Source organism: Penicillium soppii (assembly GCF_028829465.1).
Source record: "Penicillium soppii strain IBT 18220 chromosome Unknown utg000010l, whole genome shotgun sequence".
NCBI lineage: Eukaryota > Fungi > Ascomycota > Eurotiomycetes > Eurotiales > Aspergillaceae > Penicillium > Penicillium soppii.
Window position 1 is genome coordinate 2,419,877 of NW_026643240.1, and position 26,159 is coordinate 2,446,035.

A 26,159-nucleotide genomic window follows, 5' to 3' on the forward strand; every position below is an offset into this window, starting at 1 on the left:
TTTAGTTCGAACTCGACAATAGAACATACATGTTTCCTAGTTCTTAGAGGCTCGCCGTTCCCGTTGCCTTTGAGTCGGCTTGAAATTTTTGTCATGAAAGCGCGTCTTCCTCTCCTCTTTTGACATCCTCCGGCCATAACATTTGGCGTCTCGCAACTGCAAGTATGGTTGCAGCTCCCACACCCAACCACATTATCACTTGCAATACCGTCAGAGCCGACGTCACCCATAGGATAGCTGGGGACTGCAACACCTGTCCGATGCTGATTGTAGCAATAATGAATCCTGTGTTGGGGAACACCATACCCCAATACACAACCGACATTGGAGGGGCTCCCACACCTCCGCACATTCTAGTAGAGGCCAGAACGCTAATAACAGCGATGCAAAGATGGAAGAAAGCCATTGTCCAAACAAAGATAGCGAAAAATGAAGCAATTACGAGTGCGATATCACCAGTGCTGACAGAAATGCTTCCAGCAGAATGTGGATCTGCGAATGAGATGATATACTGTGAAGGGAAGACTTCTTTAGCCTCCTTTGCCATTCCAATCAATGCAAGAGCAGTGAAACTCCATGGTCCGACAGCGATAAACATTTGCGGGCGTTTGGCACGTTCCGGAAGACCGTGCTTGGCGAGGAAGTATTGATATTCGGCATAAATGAGAACAGACATGATGAAACCGAAGCCTTGTAATGTAATGCCGCCGATGAGAATTGGAAGTGCTTGGTCTCGTGGTTGATTGGCCGCGATGGATGATGCGATCGTACCGGAAAGCATGGCTGGGAAAGAGGGTAGTAGCTGGGCGATTGGGAAAGGTTGCTGGCTAGCCATAGCTAGGTGGTACAGATACCAGTTGTGAAAAATCGCCAAGAGTGTGGCGCACGCGACGTAGATCCAGAAGACAATCCGAAGGGCAACCTGAAGCCAAGGGCCACAAGAGTCGGTTCCATAGCCTTCTGCTCCGAGGATGATGGTCGCGATCGCTAGTAGGCAGGTTGGTGCGTAATAACTTTCATTGCCATCTCGGAATGATTCTTTGAGTGCGGTTTGCCGAGAAAGAAAACGGATGGCCATGCATAAAGTGATGGCGAGAAAGAAGGCAAGGTTGAAAACGTAAATAATCTTGCCGATGATGTCAAGTCCAGTGAATTGGTGAGGCGTCCGGGCAAGTAACACAGCTATACCTCCAGTGGCCATTGACATCGAGTACCAACCCCATCTGATCAGACATATTCTGTCTTTGAGGGTTATACTATCATTGAGAATCATTTTGGCCAAAGTGAGGTTGTGAGGTGCATACTCGCGACGGATCGCAAGAATTTTCGCCGTATATGCAAAAAATTATCGCGTGGACCACATGGTGGATCACTCAACAACCAGTTTCGAAATCTCAGGGCAATAGATTTTGTTGGTCGAACTAAGTCGCGATCATTCAGCGATGAGACCCACAAGGCTCAAAATTCATTGTGTTTCGGCATGCCGAGCTCGGGATCTGTCCGAGCTCGGGACGCACGAAGCTTAGATAGGCTTGTACTCCGAACCTTGTTTTATGCGTGAGGTCATTGTTCATACCTTTTCCATGCAACAAGAGAACGAATAGATGGGAATTTCCATTGAATCACCTATAAAATAAGGCACGTCGTTTGAAAATATTATTGAGAGAACGACAAGTTCGACATTCGTATCTCGGCTTGCTCCCAACCCTCGCGGGGGGATTTTGGATAATAGTTTGAGTGGCCGAAACGCCGGACCCCACATCTGCACACCAGTCCACTCTTCTAGCTGGCGTTCATATTTTGGGATATGTTGCCTTTGCGCTAAGCTTTCTCGCACGGCGACCTGTAGCGGCCCTGACAATGCTACCTCTCAACTCGAGTACTTCCTCGGCATCTAAGCGTCTTGCCTGAATTTTTGGAGAACACTAGTTTTGGCCACTATTATTTATATTGTCCCATCGTGCTTCTATATCCCATTCCACTGGTTGTCTAAGTCAGTAACAACTGAAAGTCCAAGGAGCGGGAGTAAAACTATCGTACCTGACGGATCCAACTCCAATGTTGCACTTTTGGACACTTCATAGTTGGTCTCGTACGTTTTCTGATGTAGAACCGAGGACATAAGGATAGCAATCTGGGGATCAGGAACACGAAGTTGATTCCAGCCAGGGTGATTGTATCACTTTTTGTGCCAGACTCATACGAGAAAGTGGCTTCGTGTATCGCATCCTCATCAAATGAAACAAGTGCGGTGGCTAAAGAAATAGAGGAAAATATATGATGGTGCATCGTTCAATTAAATGATGTGGAACTAAAAGAGGTGAAGAGTAAAGATAAATTGAAGCTCACCGATCATAATTTGGGTTGGATAAAAGTGCACCACAATGAGGTAGCAGAAGCACCGGCATTTATCACAGTGGGCAGCTTCCTTGACTGGCGCAACAATTATCCTCCTTATCTCTCTCTCTCCAAGATTCAGAGTATACATTGAGCTTCGGGTGCAAGGGACCCTTGGGGGCACGCCTTGAAACTATTACATCTTGTATTGAACCTATAAATGATAGATTTGTCTGAAACATGTCAACCCACCCAGGCCCCAACATTATTACTGACGTGTACCAACAATGACATTCACCTCCGCCATTGGTTGCTGAAAGCCGATCCTTTGGACACGAATTGATTACGAGATTTCAAATCTGAATTGCTTCCAAATTCACTAATTTGATCATGTACCTAATTCAATTATTCTCCATTAACCTCACTTGTTTACGATATCTTCTAGGATAACCCTAGTACATCCTGTGCAAAAGTCCTTGTTGAGAGCGACCCCTTTTGTGCAACATTGTCGTAACCTGGCTCGTATACAACAAAGAAAAGCGCTACTTCTCGACCTCTCACTCAGTCTAACAGGCGCTACACCTTGGACCTAGACTGATGCAAAGTCAAATGAAGTTTGGGACCGTCCAAGGTTTCTAAATTTGCTCAATTTTATTTGCTCAACTATATTCGAGTCCAATATCAATCAATATGAAAAATGGCGTAGCTCTATTATAGAGCAGTTATCAAGGAAGTAGTGAGTATTGCAATCCTAATGCTCACCAAATATTGATCAACTTTGTTTCGGGAACCTAAGTAACACTAGCGGAGGATGCTTGGTTCTAGGGGAGAGGCTTTGATATCACATCATCCAGCATGACACCATAGCTTCTACTCACGATATGTCTCAATTCAGCTAGCTTTATACCTCGAAACAGTAGACCTACAAACCGGAAACCCTGGGCGTCCAAGAAGTTGAAACATCGTAATCAGACTTTGTGCATCTGTGCGCAAGGCCCTTTTTGGGCTACGATATGGCAAAAGTGCAAGTCTCCAGTCGCCAATATCATTTGGTCGCATCCCAATATTCCAGGTTCCCGGTCTTGAGACCTTAGACTACGATGCCATAACGTTGCATTGTTGAGTAGGCCTCATAGTCAGATACCGTCAGCATAGGGGGCCTACAAAAGGCATAGAGTATACGAGCTTCGTGTCACGACGACTACGGGCTCTATAAAAGGAAAAATGTATTCCGTCGTCACAATGCTCTATCTAGCAGACCAAAACAAGTTGGTGCGCGAAATTTCTAACAATATGCGGCTTAGTATTACATTTCTGTTTGCGGGATTGGCCCTTACCACCACAGGTACATCTTGAGATGACCAAATGGCACGAACTGAAGCTAACATCAAGCAGCACTGAAATTCAAGCAGCCGCCCCAAGATCTATGTGTCGACATAACCAAGCCGCTGACTGTCCAATGGACCCGCTCCAGGTAGGTTGTCCGTCTCTGGAGATCTCAACATCAAGCAAGTCAAAGCCAAAATTATAACACTGGCTCGACTATAGTGACGATCCTCCCAATATCTCCTTCGTCCTCTGGAACTTTTCAGGGGCATCGCCCGATGTCAACGAAACCTATCCTGTGGGCCAATCGCCACCTCTAGTCGTTTCCACGTCTCTAGAAACCTACACTCTCCCAGCAGTCTCTGCCGAGCTTGCGACACAATTCAGTCAAAACAACAAAGGGTGCGCGATATTATAGTCCCACAATTGCTTACATGATAGCTGATGACTGTGTCAATATAGCATGAAATACCAAATCAATGCTGTGACAGCTGGTCAGGGTCAAATTCAAGACCAATGGGGATTCTTCACGGTTGCGAAGCCTGGTGGAGGCTGTTAGGGGCTAAGATATTGGACGTCCTGGTGCCTATTTGAAAAAAGACACTAAAGATAGAACGCCACGCTTTAGGCAGGCATCAAGAAGGGCAGGCATAGAAGTTTTGGGGAGTTGAGCGAAGACATATGTTGCTTGACGGGAGGGGTTTGACCTTATGAAGCCAGTTCTGGTTTCATATTGAGTCGCGGTGGATTTTACCAGTTGCTATTTTCAACAAAGGCTACTGATGTTTTCTTATCAATGTACGCTTGTTCATCAATTTCATTTTTGAAGTACACCGTACCGTACTTTTCGTACCCCATCAAACGCGCTAGCCTACTACCTAGTAGGCTATCATACCTATGATCAGGCCCAAGTAATATGCGAGCAAACTCGGATACTAGAAATCAGGTCCACTGCATGTATTGATTTTTACCGGCTACCAAACTCGCTCACGATACTGTTCTTTCATAGGAGAAACACAATCAATGAAAAGCTTCATATTGTAAAGGAGTAGGGTCTATCGGATCTCGGCACTCAGTGAGTCTTTGTTTAATTATAGCAACAGTCGAAAGCACCTTCTCCCATGGCGAACAAACATACACCACCAGGCTGCCTGTTCATGACCTGATCAAACAGTGGGCATATCGGCATACCAGGCAAACAAAGACCGGAAGGAAAAATCATGACACGAGCAAAATTAACAACAAAAAAAGCAACCGAGCAAGATCTCAATTGCGGCAAATTGAAGAGCGGCTTTGTCGATCCCAGTGCTGGCTTTGTTGAGAGATAGAAAGCTCTAGTAAATAGTTCATATAATACTCATCTATCTTGCTCGAATTTGTTTGCTACTTGTAATGATCTCGTTGCTACCGATGTGGTAACACGATTGGGCTTTTCACAGTTTGAATTTGAAATATACGACCATAAAATAGAGCATGGTTTAGAACACCAATGGCCAGGCTTCACTCAAATGGTGAAATCTTTGTGTAAAATCTGCTACTGCACTACCTCTCTACCACGGTCATACTGGAAGTGACCTACGCTTTCCTCTCTTACATCGACCATATTAATACACTATTTAAGGAAGCAATAGAAAAGCGATAGTTTAAATTTATTCTTTTGGCTGCTAATATGGCAAAGAACTGCTTATTTTACCCAAAAAAGCACAATCCATACTTAACAAACGCCTCACAATCTAAATTCTTACCCGGTCAAACAATCCAGATTTCGGAGTAGAATTGGAACAAAAAAATTAAAAACATACAACAGTGAGGATTCGCTGGTGGTCACCCACCCAACTACTAACTCACCGGCGTGTGGCTTAAGTACGGCTGAGCGGACGGGAAGCCCTGTTTTCCACACCCTATGGTCGTATGTGGAGGATAAATGCATTGGCACGCAATCTTACTGCCTAAGACAGTAATTCTAAGAAACGAAAGTAGGCAGACATTCAATTTTGAGGCATATAAACTTCACATCCTGGATCTTCACCTTTATCACCTAATTCGTGCTAGGTGTTGATCATCTATTAGCCGCATAGCCTGAATATTTCGTCTTTTATCCATGCTCTCCTACACCCGCAAAGTTCTTTTCTAGAGTTTGTAACATAAATATCATTATGCTGAACCTAGGTGATTCCTACTAGTTTGACTGCACTCGTAAGGCAGGAGTTGTTGATATCGGCGCCCGACCACCGTGCGCAAATTCTTAGGAGGAATGGCTCAGTACAGATTTATTAGGGCGGGGGAAATCTGAGATGAATTAGCTCCAGAACACACTTCCTCTACCTGAATTAGCTCTATAGAAAAGACTCTGATTTTTGTAGATAGCCATGTGAAATATAACGAGAACTACCTGCTAGCCTACGCGGAATATAGACCACGCAATTTCAATCCTCAAGCCAATAATTCTCCGTTTATTTCCAGGCAGGCTGAAGAATATTCTAAACCTCTGTCGATGAAGACAGCTCCATGCGCTCTAAACGAGACCTCTTTGAAGAGCGTTGTCGTTTCGATGGCCGAGAAAGGACTTTGGATGGGTGGAAAATGCTCATCGTAACCATGGCGAAGAACATAAGCGTTGAATCAAAGACATACATGAAAGCCTCGTGACTTATGAGATATCCATTGTTGCCTTGAGCGTATTCGATCAGGCGGAAAATTGATCGGATGAGAATCAGAATACTAGCCACATACAGTCCAGTCATGACGACTTCCCAAGTGGTTGTGCCCGATCGGCTGACGGACTTCTCAGTGGGATTATTGCGAATACGGTAGTGGAATATTGACGAAGCTACGATGAACACAGTGAAAAACACCAATTGTACGGCAAGACCGCCAATCGTGATATGCTCACCGGTGGTCATCGCGCTGATCGTTCCGCTTGCCATGATGCCGCCGCCTTGGTTCATCATCAGTTTCAAAAAGAACAGTACTTGGGAAGGAAGAATAGTTTACCTGCTGCTTGCATCAAAAACGCGATTACATCTCCTGTGACGAAAATCGCAGTAAGCCATTTTACTGGCACCAAACTCAACTTCTCAGCGTCTAGAAGCACGATAAGTCGACCCAGAGTCATATATATCGATGCGGCATATAGAGGAGGAGCAAGAAGAATCATGATTGTGCCGACTGAGTAGATTGGGATATTTTCCGTATTGTCGTGGGCCAGTGCGCGGCAAATGTAACCTATAATTTGGACTGCGGCACATGTCAGATATGCTTTGGGCTCATTGCGAAGATTGTGCTCAGGCATTTAAAACTTACAGGCTCCCCCAACGACGAAGACGGTAAAGAACCAGGATCGCGTGCGAACAACTTGGTAAAGATGATAGAAAGTCGCAAGGACAAAAAGAACAATGAAGATGACTGCAGCTACGAGAGAGGGCGTATAGCGGTAGAGCTTAAAGCTCGCTCCTCCATTCTCGTTGTTACTCATGTTATATAGACGTTGGGCTTGAATCAAGAGACTCGATATAGTTTAAGAGAACCTCGAGGCGTATCAAGGACAAGAAAAATTGTTCAACGTCGTACTTGTGAACGACAGAAGTCAATTGATTCATGAGAGGAAGGCTCGGTATATGAAGACAAAAATCCCTCCAGGAACCATACAAACATCTGGGGCAAAGGGTAAAAAACTCAATATTTTATCACTTGTACCCGTGGTACTAGATGATCTGTATTGGCAGACCCACCCGTATTCGTTTTCTCGGGTTTGCCGGTCACGTCCCTGGTTCGGTTGCAGGCTAATGCAAGGCCTTTCTCATTTATTCATATAATGGTACTACTAAACTAAATTCTTGAGTTTGCCGCTAGCCCGTGAATTGGAGACCCCTGGATCATCATCGTCTTTAGATTGCCCGAAATTTTTCCTTTGGTTCATAGAATCAACATTCCGTCGCGAGTGCTTTAACTTACAAACCTGTAACATGATCTAGACGCTAGTTTTCCTTGGCGATCTCCGTTCCAGACTATTGGCAGTGAAAATAATGACGATGCGTACTATGAATGTAGAGTCCGTCATTGCATGGATTGTTGCGCTTATATCAGTGAGTTCTTGGCTAGGATGACTTTGTAGAAACCCACTTCGACCTCCAATAAATCTCGTCCATAGCCAGGTATGAAAGCTCATATAATTTTGACTGCTGCCAATTTAAGTTGAAAGGTTGGATTTGCATGTATGTGCTGTCTGTGTACATGCAGCGAAAGGCGTTGGCGACGTCATCAAGTTCTTCTGGTTCCTATACATATGATCTTAAGATGTACAGGTCAGTGGCAAGCTCATGACCTCGTTGGGCCACAACATGAACGTTGACAATTGGCTCTCATTCAACGATCCAACAAGCGTGTTGATTCTGAGTATCTCGAGTTCAAATGAGCCCCTCATATACCAGACATCGACCAGAGTATTTATCAAATAAAAATGAGCGAGAATAACGAGCGAGCGTCCATGAAGGCTGTTACGGTTGCTTCGCTCAAGGGACGCAATGAAAGCACTAGGGAGCAAACACGGCCAGGACAAAACCGCTGCCTCTTCAAAATCCACCTGGATCTCCTTATCAAAGGGAATATCGGTTGCCGCGCACTGCAATACAGATAGAATACGCGAGTAAACAGATTCTAAGATGCGTATTGTCTCAAAGTGCGCATCCATGTCCCAATCTAAAGTGGTGGAGGGTGAAGGTTGAGATGTTGGTGTGCCCGAGCAGCTAGATAAGTCATCCTGAGTGGGTTCAACCATATTCAACAAAGCCTTGATAGAGGCAATTGCTTGACGAGCACCTTCTGCAAATTTCAATAGGCGGGGTGGACAATGAGAAAGCCGAGACGGTGCATCGGATGTCAAAGCCACCCAAGAATCATTGCTATGTTGTAATGACAATATCTGCCTAAGCCGGCCAGTTTTCAAAACCTCCCATTGATCACCTATCACAGAGGTTACACCTCGGTTAAGGTATAACCAGTTGAGGCGTGGGATGTTATTTGTGGAAGAAAGATCTGCCATAGCGCCGCTCGTCTCTTCGACAGGCCTAGTAAGTGGCTCGAGGTCCTGAACCCTGAGGAATGCAAATGCAAATGCAACCACAAGTATTGACCCTGTGAAAACAGCTTCAGCATTGGAGGGAGAGATACAAGCCACGTCTTCTCTGAAGCTTTCCAGCCCTCTTTGATGATGTTCCATAATAATCGCCAAGTCCACCGTGTCTGAGTCTGCAAGACCCACAGTCCCACATGCATCAGCCTTCTGTTTGATCATGTGTATACCCCCTAAAGCTAGGAGCAGATGCATCAGATATCGGCTTTCGTTTGCTAATTCGGGGATGATCCGCTGCCAGACATTGGATCGCCTCTGGTGCAAGGTCATTTGTTTTGCAGTGTATAAATGATAGAACTGAACGAGTCTCAAATCATTCATCTCTAGATCTCCATGCCGGTGTTGGTTCGAGACGGTCGCCCGTGTTGTTGCATTTATTGCTAATGGTTGGATGCGACCGAATACTAAACCCTCGGTAGACGGACCGAGAGACTCTGGTAAGAAAGGCCCGTCATCTTTAACCGAAGCCGCTCTTGATCTGGGAGGTTTCCTCAAAGTAACGCGTGGGGGAGGGTAGGAGCAGGGTTCGCCTCTGGAAGAACATGTGCCACAAGCGGGTTGAAGCTCGTCGCACTTGGGGATATTAGCATTTGGTCGCTAAACGGGGCCCAGCAGAGCTAGGACTTCGGAGGTGTACCTTGATCCTTCGAAATTTGCAAGGATAGCAACCATTGCGGGACTTGGTGTGTCGGGCGCGATGTCTTCTAACAACCCGTTGATTGTCTGCTGCGTCGGAAGCTGCCAAAACTACCATGTCTTCGTCCATTTTCCGGATGTGTGAGATCACTGCGGGTAAACGAGAATATCCACCATGGTTGACAACATTTGCGCAAAGTTGCAGCCTATGTCGGTAGGTAGATAACTAAGTATAGTCTGGCGATGGACCTTGCGTGAGGGAATCACTCCCACTGGCCAGGACTCGGTCCATCAGACCCTCCTTGTCGGGCGGTCCAGAGCAACCAAAGACGTAGACTGCAACTGGTCACCAATTCCGGTCTACAAGCCTGCTGGCAATTCTGGTGCGCAATCGTTCTACAGACCTGGATGCAATCTGCCTAGCGTTTTAAATTGCGGCAAGCCTGCGGGGAACTACTTAGATATTTGTTACTTTGAAGACCATAAGGTGGTTCAAAACCAGGGAAATAAAAGAGGAAATACTGTTGTAATTCAGAGGAATTTGATTGATTGTTCCATTCCAGAGGGAACTTTCAGAGAGAACTTTCGAGAGGCTATATACAGCATGAGCTCCAAATTGATTTCGAATCAACTTGCTTCTCCGTATAGCCACATCGAGAATTAATTCCGAGGGTGCGGCTTTGTTCCTGCTCTGCTCCAACCTCATATCACGACAAATACTGCAAGAGGACAAATCCAAGTTTCAACAGTGTAGGATTTGCCACTTTCTTCAGAAGGAGTTTAATGGCTATGTAAGAAATACTAGAACTAGGACTGAAACCAGACCTGACCGAATGAGTGCCACTACAGGGTGACCAAGAAATACTTGTCAGTCTCCACTATTTATTCTGCCAGCTTTATATGAATAATCATTGTATTAAGATGTTTAATACTTCGTTTTTAATACTGCGTTGCCCTCCCATCTTTTTCAATAACCTCCTGAACACGGTGTGGCATTGAATTCACTAGCCCATCTAGCACATCTGTAGGCAGAGCTTCCAATCCTTCCTATATTATTGGAGCAAGCCCACGATAGCCTATATCGTGCGATACGCATCTAGAAGATACGTAATCTTTAAGCCAGTTCCAAAGGTCTTCTTGTGGATTGAGATCAGGTGAAATAGGTGGGTGGTCAGTCCCAGAGATATCAAGGCCATATAGCTCCTCGGTGGTCTGATAAGACCAATGACAAGGTGCTCTATCTTGCATAAGAAGAGCATCAATCTGATAGTTCTCCCATAGATCGCAATTAAATTGATCAATCTTAGGCACAATATGTTCAATAAAGGTATTTGAATTAAGAGTGCCCCGTTCAGGGTCCCAAATAACAAGTGGTCCCTTTATAGCGCCAGCAAAACATGCCCAGGCCATAATCCCTCGACGTTGACTCGTTTGTCCAATAACTGCAGTTTCGTGATACTTTTCATAAACGAAACCGCCAGATAAAAGGCATTCGATGCCATCCAGATCGAAATAAGGCCTCGTCACTAAAGATAACTCTTCTCCAATCATCTACTGTCCAATTCTGACGGGCCCGAGCCCATGCGAGTCGTTTCGAACGATGTATATCAAGGATCGGAGGCTTTTGCGTAGCAGGATGTGCAATCATCCCCCGAGATTTCAAGGATAGGCGAAGTGTCTCTCCACTAACCCCGAGGCCAAGATACGCACATATATTATAGATCTTCATACTGCGATGCGTAAAGGACGCCTGGATCCAGGAGATCACCTCATCTAGGCGCTCAGGGGTAAGCTTTGGTCGCCGGCCACACTTTTTTTTCTGAGGCGTTGTGCGTATCGTATCGCAGGCATATCGAGCTTAGCGTTCGGAACAGCCTATTCGGGAGGCAATATATTGGTAGGTATGGCCTTCATCTCGTAATACACGGCAATGTAGACGTTTATCGCGGGTAAGCTCCGCATATTGCACCCTGGTTGATGAGAAAGGCGGTATGTAACAAAGGGGAAAGGCGGTGGATCAAATCGACAAGTATTTCTTGGTCACCCTGTAATCCACCCTTAGTTTCTCTAGACTATGCCGATGTGTCAGACTTATCTCAGCCGTATTCGCGTTCGAATTCGAAACGCTTTACAAATATGAATGTGGATACTAAAGCGAATACGGTCGTTTTCCACCATGATCCTCCATAGCAAGCATTCAATGCACCCTGAGTCAAGGTTTGGCATGTCATCATCTCTCGATTTAGCGACCGTCGATTTTAAAATATAAGGACTTGGCTACACCGATCAAGACATCCTAACAATGGTTTTCCCACATCGTTTCTCAGACGACGTTTAGTTGCTCCGAAGCAGAAAAATTTTCCAACATCTCCTTTGTTTCTGTACAATTGTCTATTAAACCCTTCTGGAAGGTAAACACGGAAGGTCTATAGCAGAGGATATCTTTTCAACTGGAGCCTTCTTTCAGGCCGGCACAAAAGCTGAAATACATCTCATTACTCGCCTAGGCCCATATAAGTGCGACCGACCCATGATTCAACGTTTAGTTTTACCACGAATAAAACGGTCCGCCTCATGTGCTGATGATTTTACGCGGGTATTTAAATGGTTGGTTTCCCAATCATCTTGTCAACTTTCATTACCACTTCCTCCTCCTATAGTGAAGTTGCTAGTCCTATGTAGCATCTCGGCGATCATGAGCGATAGTGGCAAACTTCGGGTTAATGCCACGCTTTTGGACCATGAACTGATCTGACTCAAAGCTACTTAGGGTGAAGGCCAATAGCGAAGGGGAAGAAAAAAGATGTCTTCATCCCGATGGGACGATAGATAATCTGGCGATAGATAATCTAGTTCAATGAAGTTGAATACGATTGGGAACACAACTGCTGTGGGAATTCAAATCGTGTCCTTATACAAGGCAAAATACAAAACATTGTTCACACCCTTGTTTTGCCATAATTGATCATAAAATATTGGACGATGGAGAACACGGCATGATGCGGTATGCTTAAATCTACTAAAGGGGTCATCATGTCCGGCTTTGGTCGTGTAATGATAAACAAGTAGAAAGAAGCAATATTCAGGGAGTTTTGATAGGTCATCTGCTCACCACTGGGCGAAGACAACCCGCTTACCAGGGCCAAGTACCAAGCGCAGCTGGAGCAAACAGGTAGGGTGGCTGGATTCACCGTGCACTACCGGAACACTTATCAGCATCGCATCGCATTTCAGGCTCACTGCCTGAATTCCTCTTGTCAGCGACTCTGGAATTTACTCAGAACCTGCGAAATCTCCGAATCGCTCGCCTGCGTGTTTCTCATTATGTATGAGCTGTAAACTTTCCGAGCTAGGAGAATGTGGGTCTGTGTGGCCGATAAATGGAGCGCAGTAATTGATTTGTATACTCCCAAAGCAGGATAGGCTACCAGACCAAACATGCCTGTAAAGGACCGTTATCAGCTGGAAGGACCCTCGAGTAGACTGATATCAGATGAGAAATAACAGGCATTCGATGGGAATCGAGTTTCACATATTGCGTGAAAAAAGTAAATAAAAGTGCAATTGAGAATGCAGTCCCACATACCAGCTGACGGTTTCGTCACAATTCCCATATAACTCTTAGCAATACCTTTTGTAAAGCCCCATATGCCGCCCTTCCTTGCATCTTTGAACGGTAGCACAAAAAGGTCAGCAACACCATCGTAGAAGCCAAAAGCCAAGCTCTATAGATATATTAGCAAGTCTTTCAGTGACAAGAAATACTCAAGGCCAGTATAAATCTTCTTACCTTGACCGCCACGATCCCACCTGCTTTAGCGCTGTCCACAGGGCCATAATCCCGAGGTTTATCATTATACAGAGCGGGAATATTATGTAGACCCTCGGTTAGAGCGAGTGGAATGTCAACCAGAGCGCCCTTGGCGATGGAACCAGTCATTCTGCCAACATCTTTGGCAGCCATTACAACTGCAGCCGACGTCCGGCTCTCACCATTCTCATCTAGAGACTGATCTGCGCCTATTACCCTAGCAGATGATTGAATAAGGCCACTCGTGTTGGTGCCAAAATCAACGACCATTTCCAACAGCGCAGAGGAGACTGCGGTCAAAGGGTCCCAACGACGGTTTTCGAGCTGGATTGTCTTCGAGTGGTAGCTAGAAAGATTTCATAAGTCTGCGATATTTCGACATAGTAAGAGAACGAAACAGAAGACTTACAGCTTCAGGTCCTTGGCATTTATTTTCTCTCGATCAATGAGAATCTGCGCAGCTTTATCAGATAGCTTGACCTTCTTCCCGCCTATCTTGCAAACCCAGCATGCAGCCTCATGAGGAAGGAAATCACAAGTCATAGCCGGAATGGGGAGGTTGCGATGGAAAGATGCGACGGCTTCGCTGACACCGTTCTCAAACCTCATTCTCCTAGAAATTTCACCAGCCGAAACAAGAGCCTGTGAAGATATGCATACTTTAATCATTTCAACTAGAGTTTTGACGTTCAGGTCTTTGTAAGAGATTGGACGGGGCCCGGCCCCCGCTGAATGAACCATGTTACCCCAAAATGGTTGACTGAAGAAGTCAGCAGGACCCCAATACACATTATAGGATAACTTACTCGCCGAAGAAAGGAACGATTCCCGTAGGGCGACCATTCAACAGGCCACAAGCTGTTGTGCCGGCCCCACCGTGGTGAATCACTGCTGCTACTCGTTTGAAAAGCCATTCTATAACATCATTAACAAGCGTCCAAGAGAGATTTCTAGAAAGAAATTACCGTGAGGACATTCGCCCAGGAATAGCACGTTTGGGTCACTCCTACCCTCCCCAAGCTTACTCCAGCCACGAGAAACAATTGCTCTAACGCCGCATAGGCGAACTGCTTCTATAATATAATTAGTCACCCTGTCAGGGTCTTCCATGACAATGCTACCAAACCCGATGTAGATCGGAGTTGAGTCAGCCTGTAGGAAAGAAGCCAAGGCAGGTTCGGGCGTATGGTCTGGTTCTTCACGAAAGAAAAACCCAACCACCTCTATAAGTTCGTCTCGTTAGCTCTAACATACCCCTGGTCCCTGATATGAGCATACCTAGATAGGACGGCCAATCTGTCGGCTTTGGGACAAGGGCTGGAGACCAGCAATAAGTATACGGGATCTTTAAAAGATCACAAAGACCGGGTCCAATTGCGAAAGGAATTGGGGGTAGACAAAGCGACTTTCTCCTCCAAAGGTTAATAACATCCCCCAATCTGCGAAATAAACTGTCATTAACATTAATTAGCCCAAAATTTGTTTAAGCAGGACGCATACCCTTGCCAGGTCATCAATTCTACTAAATGATATGAAAGATAGTTGGTGGTTCTCGGCTCGAGATTTGTCGTTTGAATGTTTGCTAACGGGTGGGGGAATGAAGTTGTTGGACTCCATGGCATGGTAAACATCATGTGTAATGGGACACCCAAGGCTTGGGCACAATGCATGTGGGCAAAGCTGGGCGGATTTGCGATAATAGCATCTGCCACGAAAGGCTCTTGTGTGTCCGGGTCAGGCTCAATGCAAGACTTCCAGCAGCCATCGAGAATCTCAAAGACCATTTTTCTCTTACGCCCGATATCTCCTGCGAGAACAGTGGAAAATTTTGGCATGATACCGGGATTCTTGACCATGTACTACCAAAGGTTAGACTGACAACAGCACTTAAGCGCGCGAAAGTTTCAGAATTAAGTTATCAAACTCACAGCCATCAACTCGGAAGGATCTCCTCCGATGGGGTAAAATTCCAGACTAGCTGATCGAACAAAGTCTTTGAAGACACCATGTGTAGCGATGCGCACTCGATGGCCGGCTTTAGTTAATTCCTTACCAAGAGCCAGGAAAGGTTGAACATCTCCTGTGCTGGTGTTAGCTTGTTGGAGTGAAAGAAAAGCTTAGAAGTTTCATCGTCACCTCTGCTGCCAACAATATGAACCACAACGTTCAATTTAGGTATTATCCCTTCGTAGTCTTTTATGGGAGTGAGCAACTCCTGAGGTAACGGGGGAATGACGTTTTGAAATCCAGATTTGGCTTTGAAGTTAATGTTCAGTCGCCCGACATCTAGGTGAACGTCAGAAAATTCCAGGAAGAAGATGCACGAAAATAGTACCATCGACTGCTGTATGTGTATGCAGCTCAGGACTGGCTGTCGCAACGTTATAACAAGGAGGCTGATCCCAATCAAGGTCGAATTCTCCCAGTTGATCTGAGCTCAACTTTTTTTTTTGTTTTTGCTTCATCTTCCTCATGGTCGATGATATTTGATGAGTTTGTTAGTAAAAGAATAGACGGCAGAGACTGGGATAGCTAGAGGGAAAGGGCTCAGTTCGCTTCTGACCAGTCACCAAACGGGGACTTAAGCGGCACTGATGGGAACCGAAGCCACAGGAAACAAAACAAGGACAAGAAGAGGACTGCAAGGAACGAGGATAAGCGAAGTGAATTGTGACGGCCGAGAAAACAGTAAAGACTTAGCCGCTTAAGCGGAACTGCTCTCGCGCTAAATATGGGTTGAAGAGATGGCGCCAAAATAATACCAATCGTCGCGTAGGGTTTTCTAGGACAGCAGCAGGTAAGCTTCGACAGGACTCGAAAGACACAGACATGCTGGGTGGTTATGCAGTGCTCCGGAACGAGCAATATTTGTACTCGTATTCGTATTTAATTGGGATTGAGAAATACGTAGTGCGACTGAAAAAATACGATGTCGAATGAGCTCCAAATTCGCACTCTTAGATAGTATGGGGACATGATCAATGCGTTCGAACCAAGGTACAAAAAAGAAAATTCTGACTCAGCCGTATTCGTAATTTGGATGCGGATAGGCTAATCTTTTTGCGCCCCCCAAAAAGATGTATCTTTGGGTCCTAGTCCTTGCCCCACACCGTTACTCCACAGACCCGGCAGATCTCCACTGGTCCCTTATGAATCAATTTTATAATTGTGGACGGGACGTCTCTATTCGTGTAACGAATACGATTTGAGCCCACCGCAACCTTACCATAGAGCTACGTTCGTATTCTCGTACTATATCGAACTTTCGTAATATACATCTCCCTGTAAATCTCAGGTGTTTATCGGTCTAGAACACCCTCATCTCTGCTGCGAGAGCTCCCTACACCCATAAGGCTGGAAGTAAGAGAATTCTTTCATTACAATACGAATTGCTTGACCTTTTTCTGTGTTCTATTATATGCCGTTCTGTCGTATCTAATTTACAGTTGATGTCATTTAAACACCGTGTCTCCTCTTTTGTTCTAGAATCGCTTCTATATTGAGTGATTGCATTGAGCCCTAGGCTGCCGTTTGCCCTCTCAATAAAAACTCTCTGATTGGAGTGCACCCTTGTCTTTGCCCCTCGGTGCATACTCTTTGAGTGAGAAATGCATTGGATGACTTTCAACGTACGACTTCCATAGTTGTATGTGCATACCTACCACAGATTCTAGAAGTCGATCAGAGGTTAGAACTACCTGACAGAGAAGGGAATTCCCCCTGATTTTTGACCTACCAGCTTTTCTTGCCCTTCAGCAAGTATCCAACTGTTTAATTACCTTTTCTGTAATCTTGAGAAAAAAAATCAAAATAGCAAAGCTAATATTTGCACACATATGTCGCCAACATTTCTCCCAGTCCCACTCCATTGGTGAAAGATCCAGAACAACCGTATCTAATCTTGGTATCACCATCTGGTCCTGCGTCTTTGTTTCCCTCCACGCTCATTGCCACCTAGACCGTTCTCCCAGAATTCTAGGACTGGCTTCTCACACCATGCGGTCTATTCATGGCCCTCTACGGTCTGAACATTTTTGCATGGGGAGGCGTGCTCTTCTTCCTCATATGTAACACTGCCGCTGCCATGTGTCACCCAGCCTGTGATGATCACAAATACTGGCGAAAGATATCGATAGAGATCGATTTACCGATTCTAAAATGCTTTGTTCTGCATCACGGGGTTTGGGCTGACACCATGGAAGATCCGGGATGTATATATGTGGGTCCAGGGGAGGTTGGTTCAGAAAGGAAAAGAGAGGCGACAAACGGCTTGGCGTTCAACATAAATAGAAAATTTGTTCATCCGCCTGCAATGTGGGTTGGGGACAACATTTACGTGGAAAGAGCAGGAGGAATGGGACTTAGTGGAAATTGTGCATTAGCAACGTCCCTATGGAAGCTATGCTTCGTGATTTAGTGTGATATGTTAAAGAATTGCTAGATTCAACAGGTATAGTCGGCCGAGTTGGTCGGCGGGTTTATCGTTGTCTTGACGTGCGGTGTTTCAATGGTGGCAGGTTAGGTAACGTTTAAGGAAGGAAAAGATTAAAGATAAAGTGCGACAGGATGCCTAGACTGAGAGAGCAATGAGTGTTTAGTTTCATCCACGTATCAGCAAAGACAGTATGGCTTCGGGAAAGAAGCGTCGAGATAGCCATTACGATGCTATCTAGACTCCGACAGTATACCAGGACCATCATCGAGTGATTAATTGATACTGCCTTATCTTTACAACAATCATTATAGTTCAGTTTCAAAAGGGCACTTCTGCTCTGCGCTGTTTCCAAAGATAACAGTGCCATAGAACTGCTACTGTCTATTTTGCCACTCCGACCCATGTAAATTTACCATCCAATATACTCAGACTGATTGAATTATATTCAAATAGACAATGTCCCCATGTATGGCATGCAACGATACCTAGAAACCACAGGCATGTGTCGCATCCTATTACCCCATTCTCGCTTCTCATTAACTGCTTCAGTCATAATCCATCTGCACAAATATATACTGGTGAATAATATAGAGACGTAGTATGATGCGAGAGTATATGTCTCGTGTCCATCAAGTAGCATTGAACTCAAGAATATCAACCGACGGCACTCATGAAGATAATCTAATTCAATGAGCAATACTACTTAACATTCCTAGCCTTATATACAATCAATATCGGTCTACATATGGATTGATAGGCCTGTCTTCGTACTTATAAAATCTAAGCGTAACGGTTGTAATATGTTTCCGACCAGCAATCCTTATTGACGATATTTTTGAGTGACTAATATCTCTCCTGCAAATTAATATAGTTTTCATCATCATTCGATTTCCTCAAATCAATACCGGGGGGAAGACATCGCCAGCATGCACAAAGTGGAACATCATTTGGACAACAAGCATCGGCGCTGAATCGAAAAGGTACATATAGACCTCATGGGTAGCGAGATAGCCATCATTTCCCTGCGCAAATTCGATAACTCGGTAAACACATCTCAGGATGATAATCACAGCAGCTCCCAACAAAAATTTTAAGAGTGCCTGCCAAGTGTGTTTTCCATATTTTGGGATTGTGTAAAGCTTGGCAGAGGATTGCATACGCTTCCAGAAGACCAGAGAAACCGAGAGGAAGAAGCCAAAAAACATGAGCTGAATGAATAGGCCAATCAACATTATTTTCTGTCCAAGCTTTGCCATACTAGCTTGGGCCATCATCCCACCACCGCCCGCTTGGAGAAAAAAAGCGAGCACGTCACCACACACAAATATCTTCGTAACCCGGGTGGGACGAATGATACTGGCCTCCGGCGCATTGACGTAGAGGACTAAACGACCATAGATCATATAGATAGTGGCGGCGTAGAGGGATGGCGGAAGGATAATAAAGAGCGATTGGATGATGTAGACACCGAGCTCGCTGGGGGACTTTGCCGAAATATAACGTGCAATATAACCGGCACCCATCACTTGACTTGGTCAGTGGCTGGTTCAAATATGTCTGTGGTTGTCGAGACGCAATGTCTGGAGCGGACAAGACTTACTGATAGCACCAATAGTTAGGGGTGTATAGAACCAAGTTCTCTTTTTAATCATGATTATGAGATGGTAGGCCGCACTCATGCCAAATAGGACAGCCATCATCATGCCTGCTGTTTGGCTTGGTTTGTATGGATAAATTCCATTTCCAACTTCGGCGGTTGTTGGGCTGTTCGCCATGATTGAGATGCAGGAAGATTGACAGGTGTAGTGATATTTTGTGTCGGATATTGATTTCAACTAGCTTTAGAGCCAGCGAAAACCGTTGTTCACCTAGTGATGCAAAAGGTAAAAGGATAACCTAGCTCACAAAAACCATGCCGAGGCGTAGCCCTTTAAAGGAAAGATCTAACAAAGATAGCCCCTGAGTTATTTTAAGAAGTCATATTCACACACTAGTCCTACATCAGTGGTAACCCGCTACTGTTTCGAGGGAAAATTATGCTTGCCATTATATTCAAAGCGGCAGCTTGGCGCTCTGTTGAATTGTGGATACCGCAACTGGCTCCGTTGAAAACTCTATTCTCGTGTTCGTTTTATGGTGGCGAAGCAAACTAGCAGCCTCGAAGAGCTGTCCACCCTTTTGTGAGAAATTCCGACCTTGCATGATTAAAAATACCATTTTGTGTGATCGGGATATGCCTGAAGGCATCGTTAGTCTATATCGATTTTCTTTTCGCGAAAGCAAGCCTGAATGCCAGTTGGGCCACTATCGAATGAAGGAGAAAACTTTGATCTCTCAATTCTCTGGAGCTCATCATCACCATAAATATGGATGGGTGATACTCGTGCAGGCTCTCCACGCCGCCTGCGTGCTCATTTATATTGCCGTTTTTCGAGTTGTGGAGTTTGTGCATGGCAACTATGGACCTGTTGTGAAGCGAGAGTATCTCTAGTACGCAATTGATGCATTTTTGATAGCCCTGGCGAGTATTTTTAGGACTTAAGTTGTGTGGATATAGCAGCGTTTGCTTGTTTGTGCAATCCCGTGTTGCGCTATCCATTGTTGTCCGCCTCCCTAGCTATGGATAGCGAGCTTTTTCCACCCAGAGAACTCAGTATATCATACATTCTTCATCCACTATGTCACCCACATAGTAAGCTTATATCAGAATTTCCTAGTTTGATTTTGCGGCCGGGAAACAAAAGATATCGTCGCGGGCTGCGTGGGCTAAACAGTATAATGCTCTGCAACTTAGTCTGTGCAGGTTTTTGTGTAAAATATTCTGTTCCTCTGTATGTTTAATTGGGTGGTGTAGGCCCTCAAAGATGACTAAGTAGATTGCTCTAGTAATAGACTGCCTGTTCTACCATGCTTTCATGTTGTTAGCCAGCCGAAAAACCAATTTCAGGTTTATTCTAGCAGCAGCAGCAGCACTTGCAGCACTCGAAGCAGGCGAAGCCACAGCAACTATTGATGGAATGCAAGTCAGGACCGCTCTCTTTAAATTGTTATGCGATGCAAGTAACCGATAAAGATAAACCCAAGAACTTACAGACCGCAACAAATGTCTTCCTCCTCTCCCCCGCCACGCAGCCTAACCACCATGGGCTCCTGGATTTGCTAAGGAAATCATTAATTCATTTCTAAGAATGACAGGCATGTAGTTCGTATCGTTCAATTCGAGATAAACAGATACTGGGTATTCGCCGAGGATAATTGGATATTGGGTACCGGATGTGGCAGAGACTTACGGGCTGTTGTATATGTATATGGGAATCTCGCTGAGGATATCGCATGATTTCGGCGTTCGGTGACCACTGGAAAGGTGCAGGTTTGTTCTCCTGGGCTTTGGATAACCTAAAGATGCTGGAGATACTGCTGTTGAACATAGCGATCTTCCGAGCCTTCGTCGATAAGAATAATGACAATATTTTAGCTTTTTAATGTTGAGGATTGTAGAATAAGAAACTGAGCAGCCAGTTCCTAGGCGGATATCATCTCTTATAGCTTCCATACAAAGTGTGGGCTTTTCCAGTCTCTCCCGACCGATCATGTCGGTTAGAAATTTCACTCTTAACCAGATATGAGTATAAAGCAATTATGATTTTTATGTCATATACAACAATTGAAACGAAGCCTTGCCTGATGGGTTTGAAATGAACATATCCTTAATCACAGGTTTGTATTTAGCTCCGTATTCGTTTTGCGCTGGAGCTGGCCTGGCTCGCCGATCCTGGTGTGGATCTGTTCTAATATGGGACTGGTGCAGATCAGGAAGAAAGCCCATTGCTTGCACTGCATATACGAAGAACCAAGTTGATTCCAGCCCCACAGCATCACTTGAAGGGATAAGCACCAGACTTGGTGTGAGACCAGCAAGCCTATTTCTGAACACGAAAATGAATAGAGGCGCTTCGATGCTCAGTTGCCCCCAAGAAAAAGCAACCAAAATATGCGTATTTGCTTGTGGCTTTTAGATTTCCGTAATGTAATAGATCATGCAACCTTAAGCAGTCTAACATTCAGACATCTCCACTTGAAATGCTACACACGTCCAATTCGAGCCCTTTTCGGTTTTTATAAATCCTAGAATTCTACCGTATACTTAATATCCCTTTCAAATACCGATACACGAGTCACAGTCATCAAAAAATCCCGCAACGTTCCAAAGCTGCACTCCTCGAGTAGACCTAGGAGCGACCCTCGACCCTACATTCTATATGAAAGTGCACAAACAGCGATCTATATGAAAATAAGCGCCTAATTAGGATATTTCTATCCTTCATGAGTTTTTTGGCGGGTCGAGAGCCGAAATTTGGGCCTTCCTTGGCCTATTTTTGTCTAATGTACGCTCTCATTTTCATGGCCAATGATACATTTTCATACCCATTAGTGCATCTCCAGGTGAAGACGGAAGAAAAACATTACGTATGCAAATGTACACAAATATATGCAAGTAAACGAAGTACAACAAAAAAATGTCTTCCCCCGCCGTATTCGTGATTGAAATCGAGGCTTCTTACGGATACGAATGTAGATACTAATGCGCATACGATCATTTTACCCGCCGACCCTTGATGATATTGCTTCATGATCCCAATATGCTAAAAGATTCCTCAAGCCAAAAATTGGTATGTCATCATTTCTCGACGTAGCGGCCGCTGATTTTCATATATAAGTTGAGTACACCGATCAAGACGTCTAACCATTCGTTTTCCCATCGGTTCTCATATGACGTATAGTTGCCCCGAAGCAGAATGCAGTACCCTCATTTCCTTCAGCTCTGTATCATTGCCTTACGGGGCTGTGTCGCTCTCAGTGTTGGCTATAGGTCGGATTCTTTGATCAAAACCAACCTAGAAAAGATGAAGCCATTGCAGAACATTATTACCTGGGATGAAAAATCTTTGCTTATCCATGGAGAAAGGGTAATGATATGGAGTGGTGAGGTACATCCGTTCCGACTTCCTGTACCATCCCTCTGGCTTGATGTTTTTCAGAAGATCAAAGCACTAGGCTTTAATGCTGTTTCCTTTTATGTCTATTGGGCTCTTCTGGAGGGCAAGCAAGGACGGTTTTCAGCAGAGGGTATCTTCGACCTGGAGCCCTTCTTTCAGGCCGCCACAGAAACTGGAATATATCTCATTGCTCGCCCAGGCCCATATATCAATGCAGAGGTAGCAGGTGGTGGCTTCCCTGGCTGGATTCAGCGAGTGAATTCAACGCTTAGAACTTCAGCTCCTGAGTTCGAAGCTGCCACTGATAAGTACGAGCTTTATGGATTCTTTTGGAAAACACCTCCTAAACCCATCGCAGCTACCTGAGCCACATCTATAAAATCATAGCCAAAGCACAGATCACGAACGGGGGTCCCATCATCCTTCTTCAGCCGGATAACGAATTCACCTACTCTGCTCGTGGATTCTATCATCCACCAGATCCTGCATTTATGCAATATGTGGAAGATAAGGCCCACCAAGCTGGCATAGTCGTGCCGATAATAGGAAACGATGCCTGGGCAGCAGGCCGGTTTGTGCCTGGCTCTGGCAAAGGGGAATGGGATATATATGTAAGGAAACATGAAAAGAGTTGAACTTTCAGCTAATAATTGTTAGGCTTACGACCAATACCCTTTTGGATTCGAATGTGTTAGTCCTACCCGGATAAAAAGGGGGATTTCGCGCTAAATAATGCCTAGAATGATCCACAAGGCTGGCCAACTATAAGTGCGGACACTGGAAGTTCAACTTTGACCACGGACTTGTACTCCAGCCATATGCGACAAAGCCCTTCAACTCCCTTCAGCATTCTCGAGGTGAGCTCCTCGAAAGGGTTTATATATTTGAATTCGGCCTAGCTAACTTTTGAAGTAGTTCCAGGTAAATTAAAAATCGATTATGGCTAATGGTATCTGACAATACATAGGGTGGAGGTTCTCCGCCATGGGGTGGATCCTCGTATGACCAATGCGCACTGAAGACTAACCAAGAGTTTGAGAGAGTGTTCTATAAGAATCTCTTAGCTTCCAGAATTGCTATCTTCAACATCTACATGGTATGTACCTCTTGGAACGTGCCATTTGAACACCTAGTTAAGTGAATCAAAGATATTTGGCGGAACAAGTTGGGGATACATTAGTTATGCGGGAGGGTATTCCTCTTACGACTACGGGGCTGTAAGTCACATACTCGGATAATTTGTTGTCTTGCTGCTCACTAATCTAGGCTATCGAAGAAGATGGCAGAACATTGGTCCGAGAGAAATATTCAGAGCTCAAAACTCAGGCTCAGTTCATCAAAGTGTCACCTGGATACCTTGAAGCCACCCCAGGAAACATGACGGCAGGGGTCTATAGTCAGAATACGGACGTGACTGTCACACCTATGACTGGAAACGGCACTGGTTCCTTCTTCGTGGCGAGACATACTGACTACTCGAACCTGAACTCTACCAACTACACGTTACAGCTACCATTGTCCTCTGGAAATGTTTCAATTCCTCAACTTGGGGGATCTTTAACTCTCAACGGCCGAGATTCGAAGATACACGTGGCTGATTATCCAATCGGTGACATCATGCTCCGCTACTCGACGGCAGAAATCTTCACCTGGAAGCAGTTTGAAGATAAAAAAGTATTAATTGTCTATGGGGGCTCTTCTGAATTGCACGAAATGGCAATATTGACTTTATCAAATCCGTTGCTAGTTGAAGGTACCGGAGTAAAAATAGAACGCTTTGGTACCACAGCCATCATGCAATGGAAAACAAGCTCTAGCAGAAGCATTGTGCAAATAGATGATCTTTTCGTCTATATTCTTGGTGGGTCAGTTTGACGAAATCTATAGAATTTGGCTGACATGAAAAAGATCGAGTCTCGGCCTATGACTATTGGGTGCCTGATCTTCTAGCGGATAAGAAGATGGTTTCCAATAGCACCGCACTACAAGGACAGGCATCGGTTATCATCAATGGGGCCTACCTTGTCAGATCAGTCTCCATCGACAAGAATTGCCTCTTTATCAAAGCGGACTTTAATTCTTCCTCTACCATGGAAATCATCGGTGTTCCAAAGTCTGTTTCAAAGCTCGTTGTGAACGATGGAGAGATAAATTTTTCAACGGCCAGTGATGGTTCTTGGGTTGCGCAGATCCAATACACCCCCGTGGAATTTCGGATTCCTGTATTGTCTAGTCTGAACTGGAAGTATATGGATTCTCTCCCGGAGATTCAGCCGAGTTATGATGACTCTCAGTGGCCAGCTGCTGATCATGCGTACACAAATAATACTTTGGCACCACTTCGCACCCCTGTCTCTTTGTATGGTTCAGATTATGGATTCCACTCCGGTGTTTTGATCTTTAGAGGTCATTTCATCGCGAGCGGTTCGGAGTCATTGCTTAACATAAGCACTATGGGAGGCTCAGCTTTCGCATCAAGCGTATTTTTGAACAACACATTTCTAGGTTCTTGGCCCGGGGACGTTGCAACATCAATCAAAGCCTCGAATTACAAAGTCCCAAAGCTCTACCCAGGAGAATCATACGTCCTCACGGTCCTCGTTGATAACAACGGAAACGACGCAAACTGGCTTCTTGATTCGGACTCGATGAAGAATCCACGCGGCATAATCGACTATTCGCTATCGTCCCAAACGGGATCCGTCACACCTCTTACGTGGAAGATCACTGGTAATTTAGGTGGTGAGGACTATATGGATCAGGAGAGGGGCCCACTTAATGAAGGAGGGCTTTTTGCGGAAAGGCAGGGCTATCATCTTCCCCGCCCACCTCTATGCAAATTTAAAGTGGGATCGCCCTTCGATGGCATCGAGAAGCCTGGAGTTGCATTCTATACCGCTCCACTTGAGCTTGATTATCCGTCTCAAAAATACGACATTCCAATTACCTTCAATTTCGAGAACAACACAGAGGTCTCTGGAAAATATAGGGCGATACTCATCGTTAATGGCTTCACCTTCGGGAAGTATATCAGCCACATTGGCCCACAGACGAGTTACCCCGTTCCCGAAGGGATTCTCAATTACGGTGGCGAGAATTGGATTGGATTGGTTCTATGGTCTATTGAGCCTGGATGGGCCAAGGTTCCTAATTTGACCCTTTCTGTTAAAAATCCAGTGATGACGGGGAGGAAGCCCGTCGAAGTCGTAAATGCTGGCTGTTGGGATCGGAGACAATTGGCATATTGATAGAAGAGTCCTTGGAACACTGGAGTCTTTCTCAGTTGGAACCTATTCATAGGAAGCAAAAGTCTCTACATTTTCTAGCTATATTGTTTCGGGGGTCCTAGTCTGACGGATTCTGTTGAGCTTACAACAATATAACGGATGGATTCAGAACGTAATCCCGCATTGAAATGTCATCACCCTTTGTAATTCTCTTGAAGGAAAAACTCCAGTAGACCAAATATCAATATCGAAGGTGGCA

At 45.0% G+C, this 26,159-nt stretch overlaps 7 protein-coding genes across 7 annotated transcripts; 2 read left to right on the plus strand and 5 right to left on the minus strand.

Moving 5' to 3' along the window:
• Positions 1–91: 91 nt before the first annotated feature.
• N7529_011574 (tellurite-resistance/dicarboxylate transporter family protein) lies at positions 92–1,273 on the minus strand (the record flags this gene model as incomplete). Its single annotated transcript, XM_057247100.1, has 1 exon — positions 92–1,273. One exon carries the CDS (start codon positions 1,271–1,273, stop codon positions 92–94), a length of 1,182 nt encoding a protein of 393 aa, XP_057092449.1.
• A 2,357-nt stretch (positions 1,274–3,630) lies between these two features.
• Positions 3,631–4,222, plus strand: N7529_011575 (UPF0619 GPI-anchored membrane protein; the record flags this gene model as incomplete). Its single annotated transcript, XM_057247101.1, has 4 exons — positions 3,631–3,682; positions 3,733–3,811; positions 3,886–4,065; positions 4,126–4,222. The coding sequence occupies 4 exons, from the start codon at positions 3,631–3,633 to the stop codon at positions 4,220–4,222; spliced, it is 408 nt and encodes a 135-aa protein (XP_057092450.1).
• A 1,921-nt stretch (positions 4,223–6,143) lies between these two features.
• On the minus strand, positions 6,144–7,138 carry N7529_011576 (RTA1 domain-containing protein; the record flags this gene model as incomplete). Its single annotated transcript, XM_057247102.1, has 3 exons — positions 6,144–6,601; positions 6,658–6,900; positions 6,967–7,138. 3 exons carry the CDS (start codon positions 7,136–7,138, stop codon positions 6,144–6,146), a joined length of 873 nt encoding a protein of 290 aa, XP_057092451.1.
• Positions 7,139–7,954: 816 nt separating this feature from the next.
• N7529_011577 (uncharacterized protein) lies at positions 7,955–8,956 on the minus strand (the record flags this gene model as incomplete). Its single annotated transcript, XM_057247103.1, has 1 exon — positions 7,955–8,956. The coding sequence occupies one exon, from the start codon at positions 8,954–8,956 to the stop codon at positions 7,955–7,957; it is 1,002 nt and encodes a 333-aa protein (XP_057092452.1).
• A 3,932-nt stretch (positions 8,957–12,888) lies between these two features.
• Positions 12,889–15,579, minus strand: N7529_011578 (glycosyltransferase; the record flags this gene model as incomplete). The annotated part of the gene is made up of 9 exons (XM_057247104.1): positions 12,889–13,155; positions 13,221–13,587; positions 13,651–14,001; positions 14,048–14,156; positions 14,207–14,464; positions 14,520–14,680; positions 14,742–15,100; positions 15,170–15,321; positions 15,378–15,579. The coding sequence occupies 9 exons, from the start codon at positions 15,577–15,579 to the stop codon at positions 12,889–12,891; spliced, it is 2,226 nt and encodes a 741-aa protein (XP_057092453.1).
• A 2,990-nt stretch (positions 15,580–18,569) lies between these two features.
• On the minus strand, positions 18,570–19,451 carry N7529_011579 (RTA1 domain-containing protein; the record flags this gene model as incomplete). The annotated part of the gene is made up of 2 exons (XM_057247105.1): positions 18,570–19,201; positions 19,277–19,451. 2 exons carry the CDS (start codon positions 19,449–19,451, stop codon positions 18,570–18,572), a joined length of 807 nt encoding a protein of 268 aa, XP_057092454.1.
• Positions 19,452–22,580: 3,129 nt separating this feature from the next.
• Positions 22,581–25,921, plus strand: N7529_011580 (glycoside hydrolase family 35 protein; the record flags this gene model as incomplete). Its single annotated transcript, XM_057247106.1, has 9 exons — positions 22,581–22,981; positions 23,032–23,284; positions 23,331–23,363; positions 23,414–23,530; positions 23,589–23,594; positions 23,641–23,769; positions 23,822–23,890; positions 23,940–24,534; positions 24,582–25,921. The coding sequence occupies 9 exons, from the start codon at positions 22,581–22,583 to the stop codon at positions 25,919–25,921; spliced, it is 2,943 nt and encodes a 980-aa protein (XP_057092455.1).
• Positions 25,922–26,159: the final 238 nt, after the last annotated feature.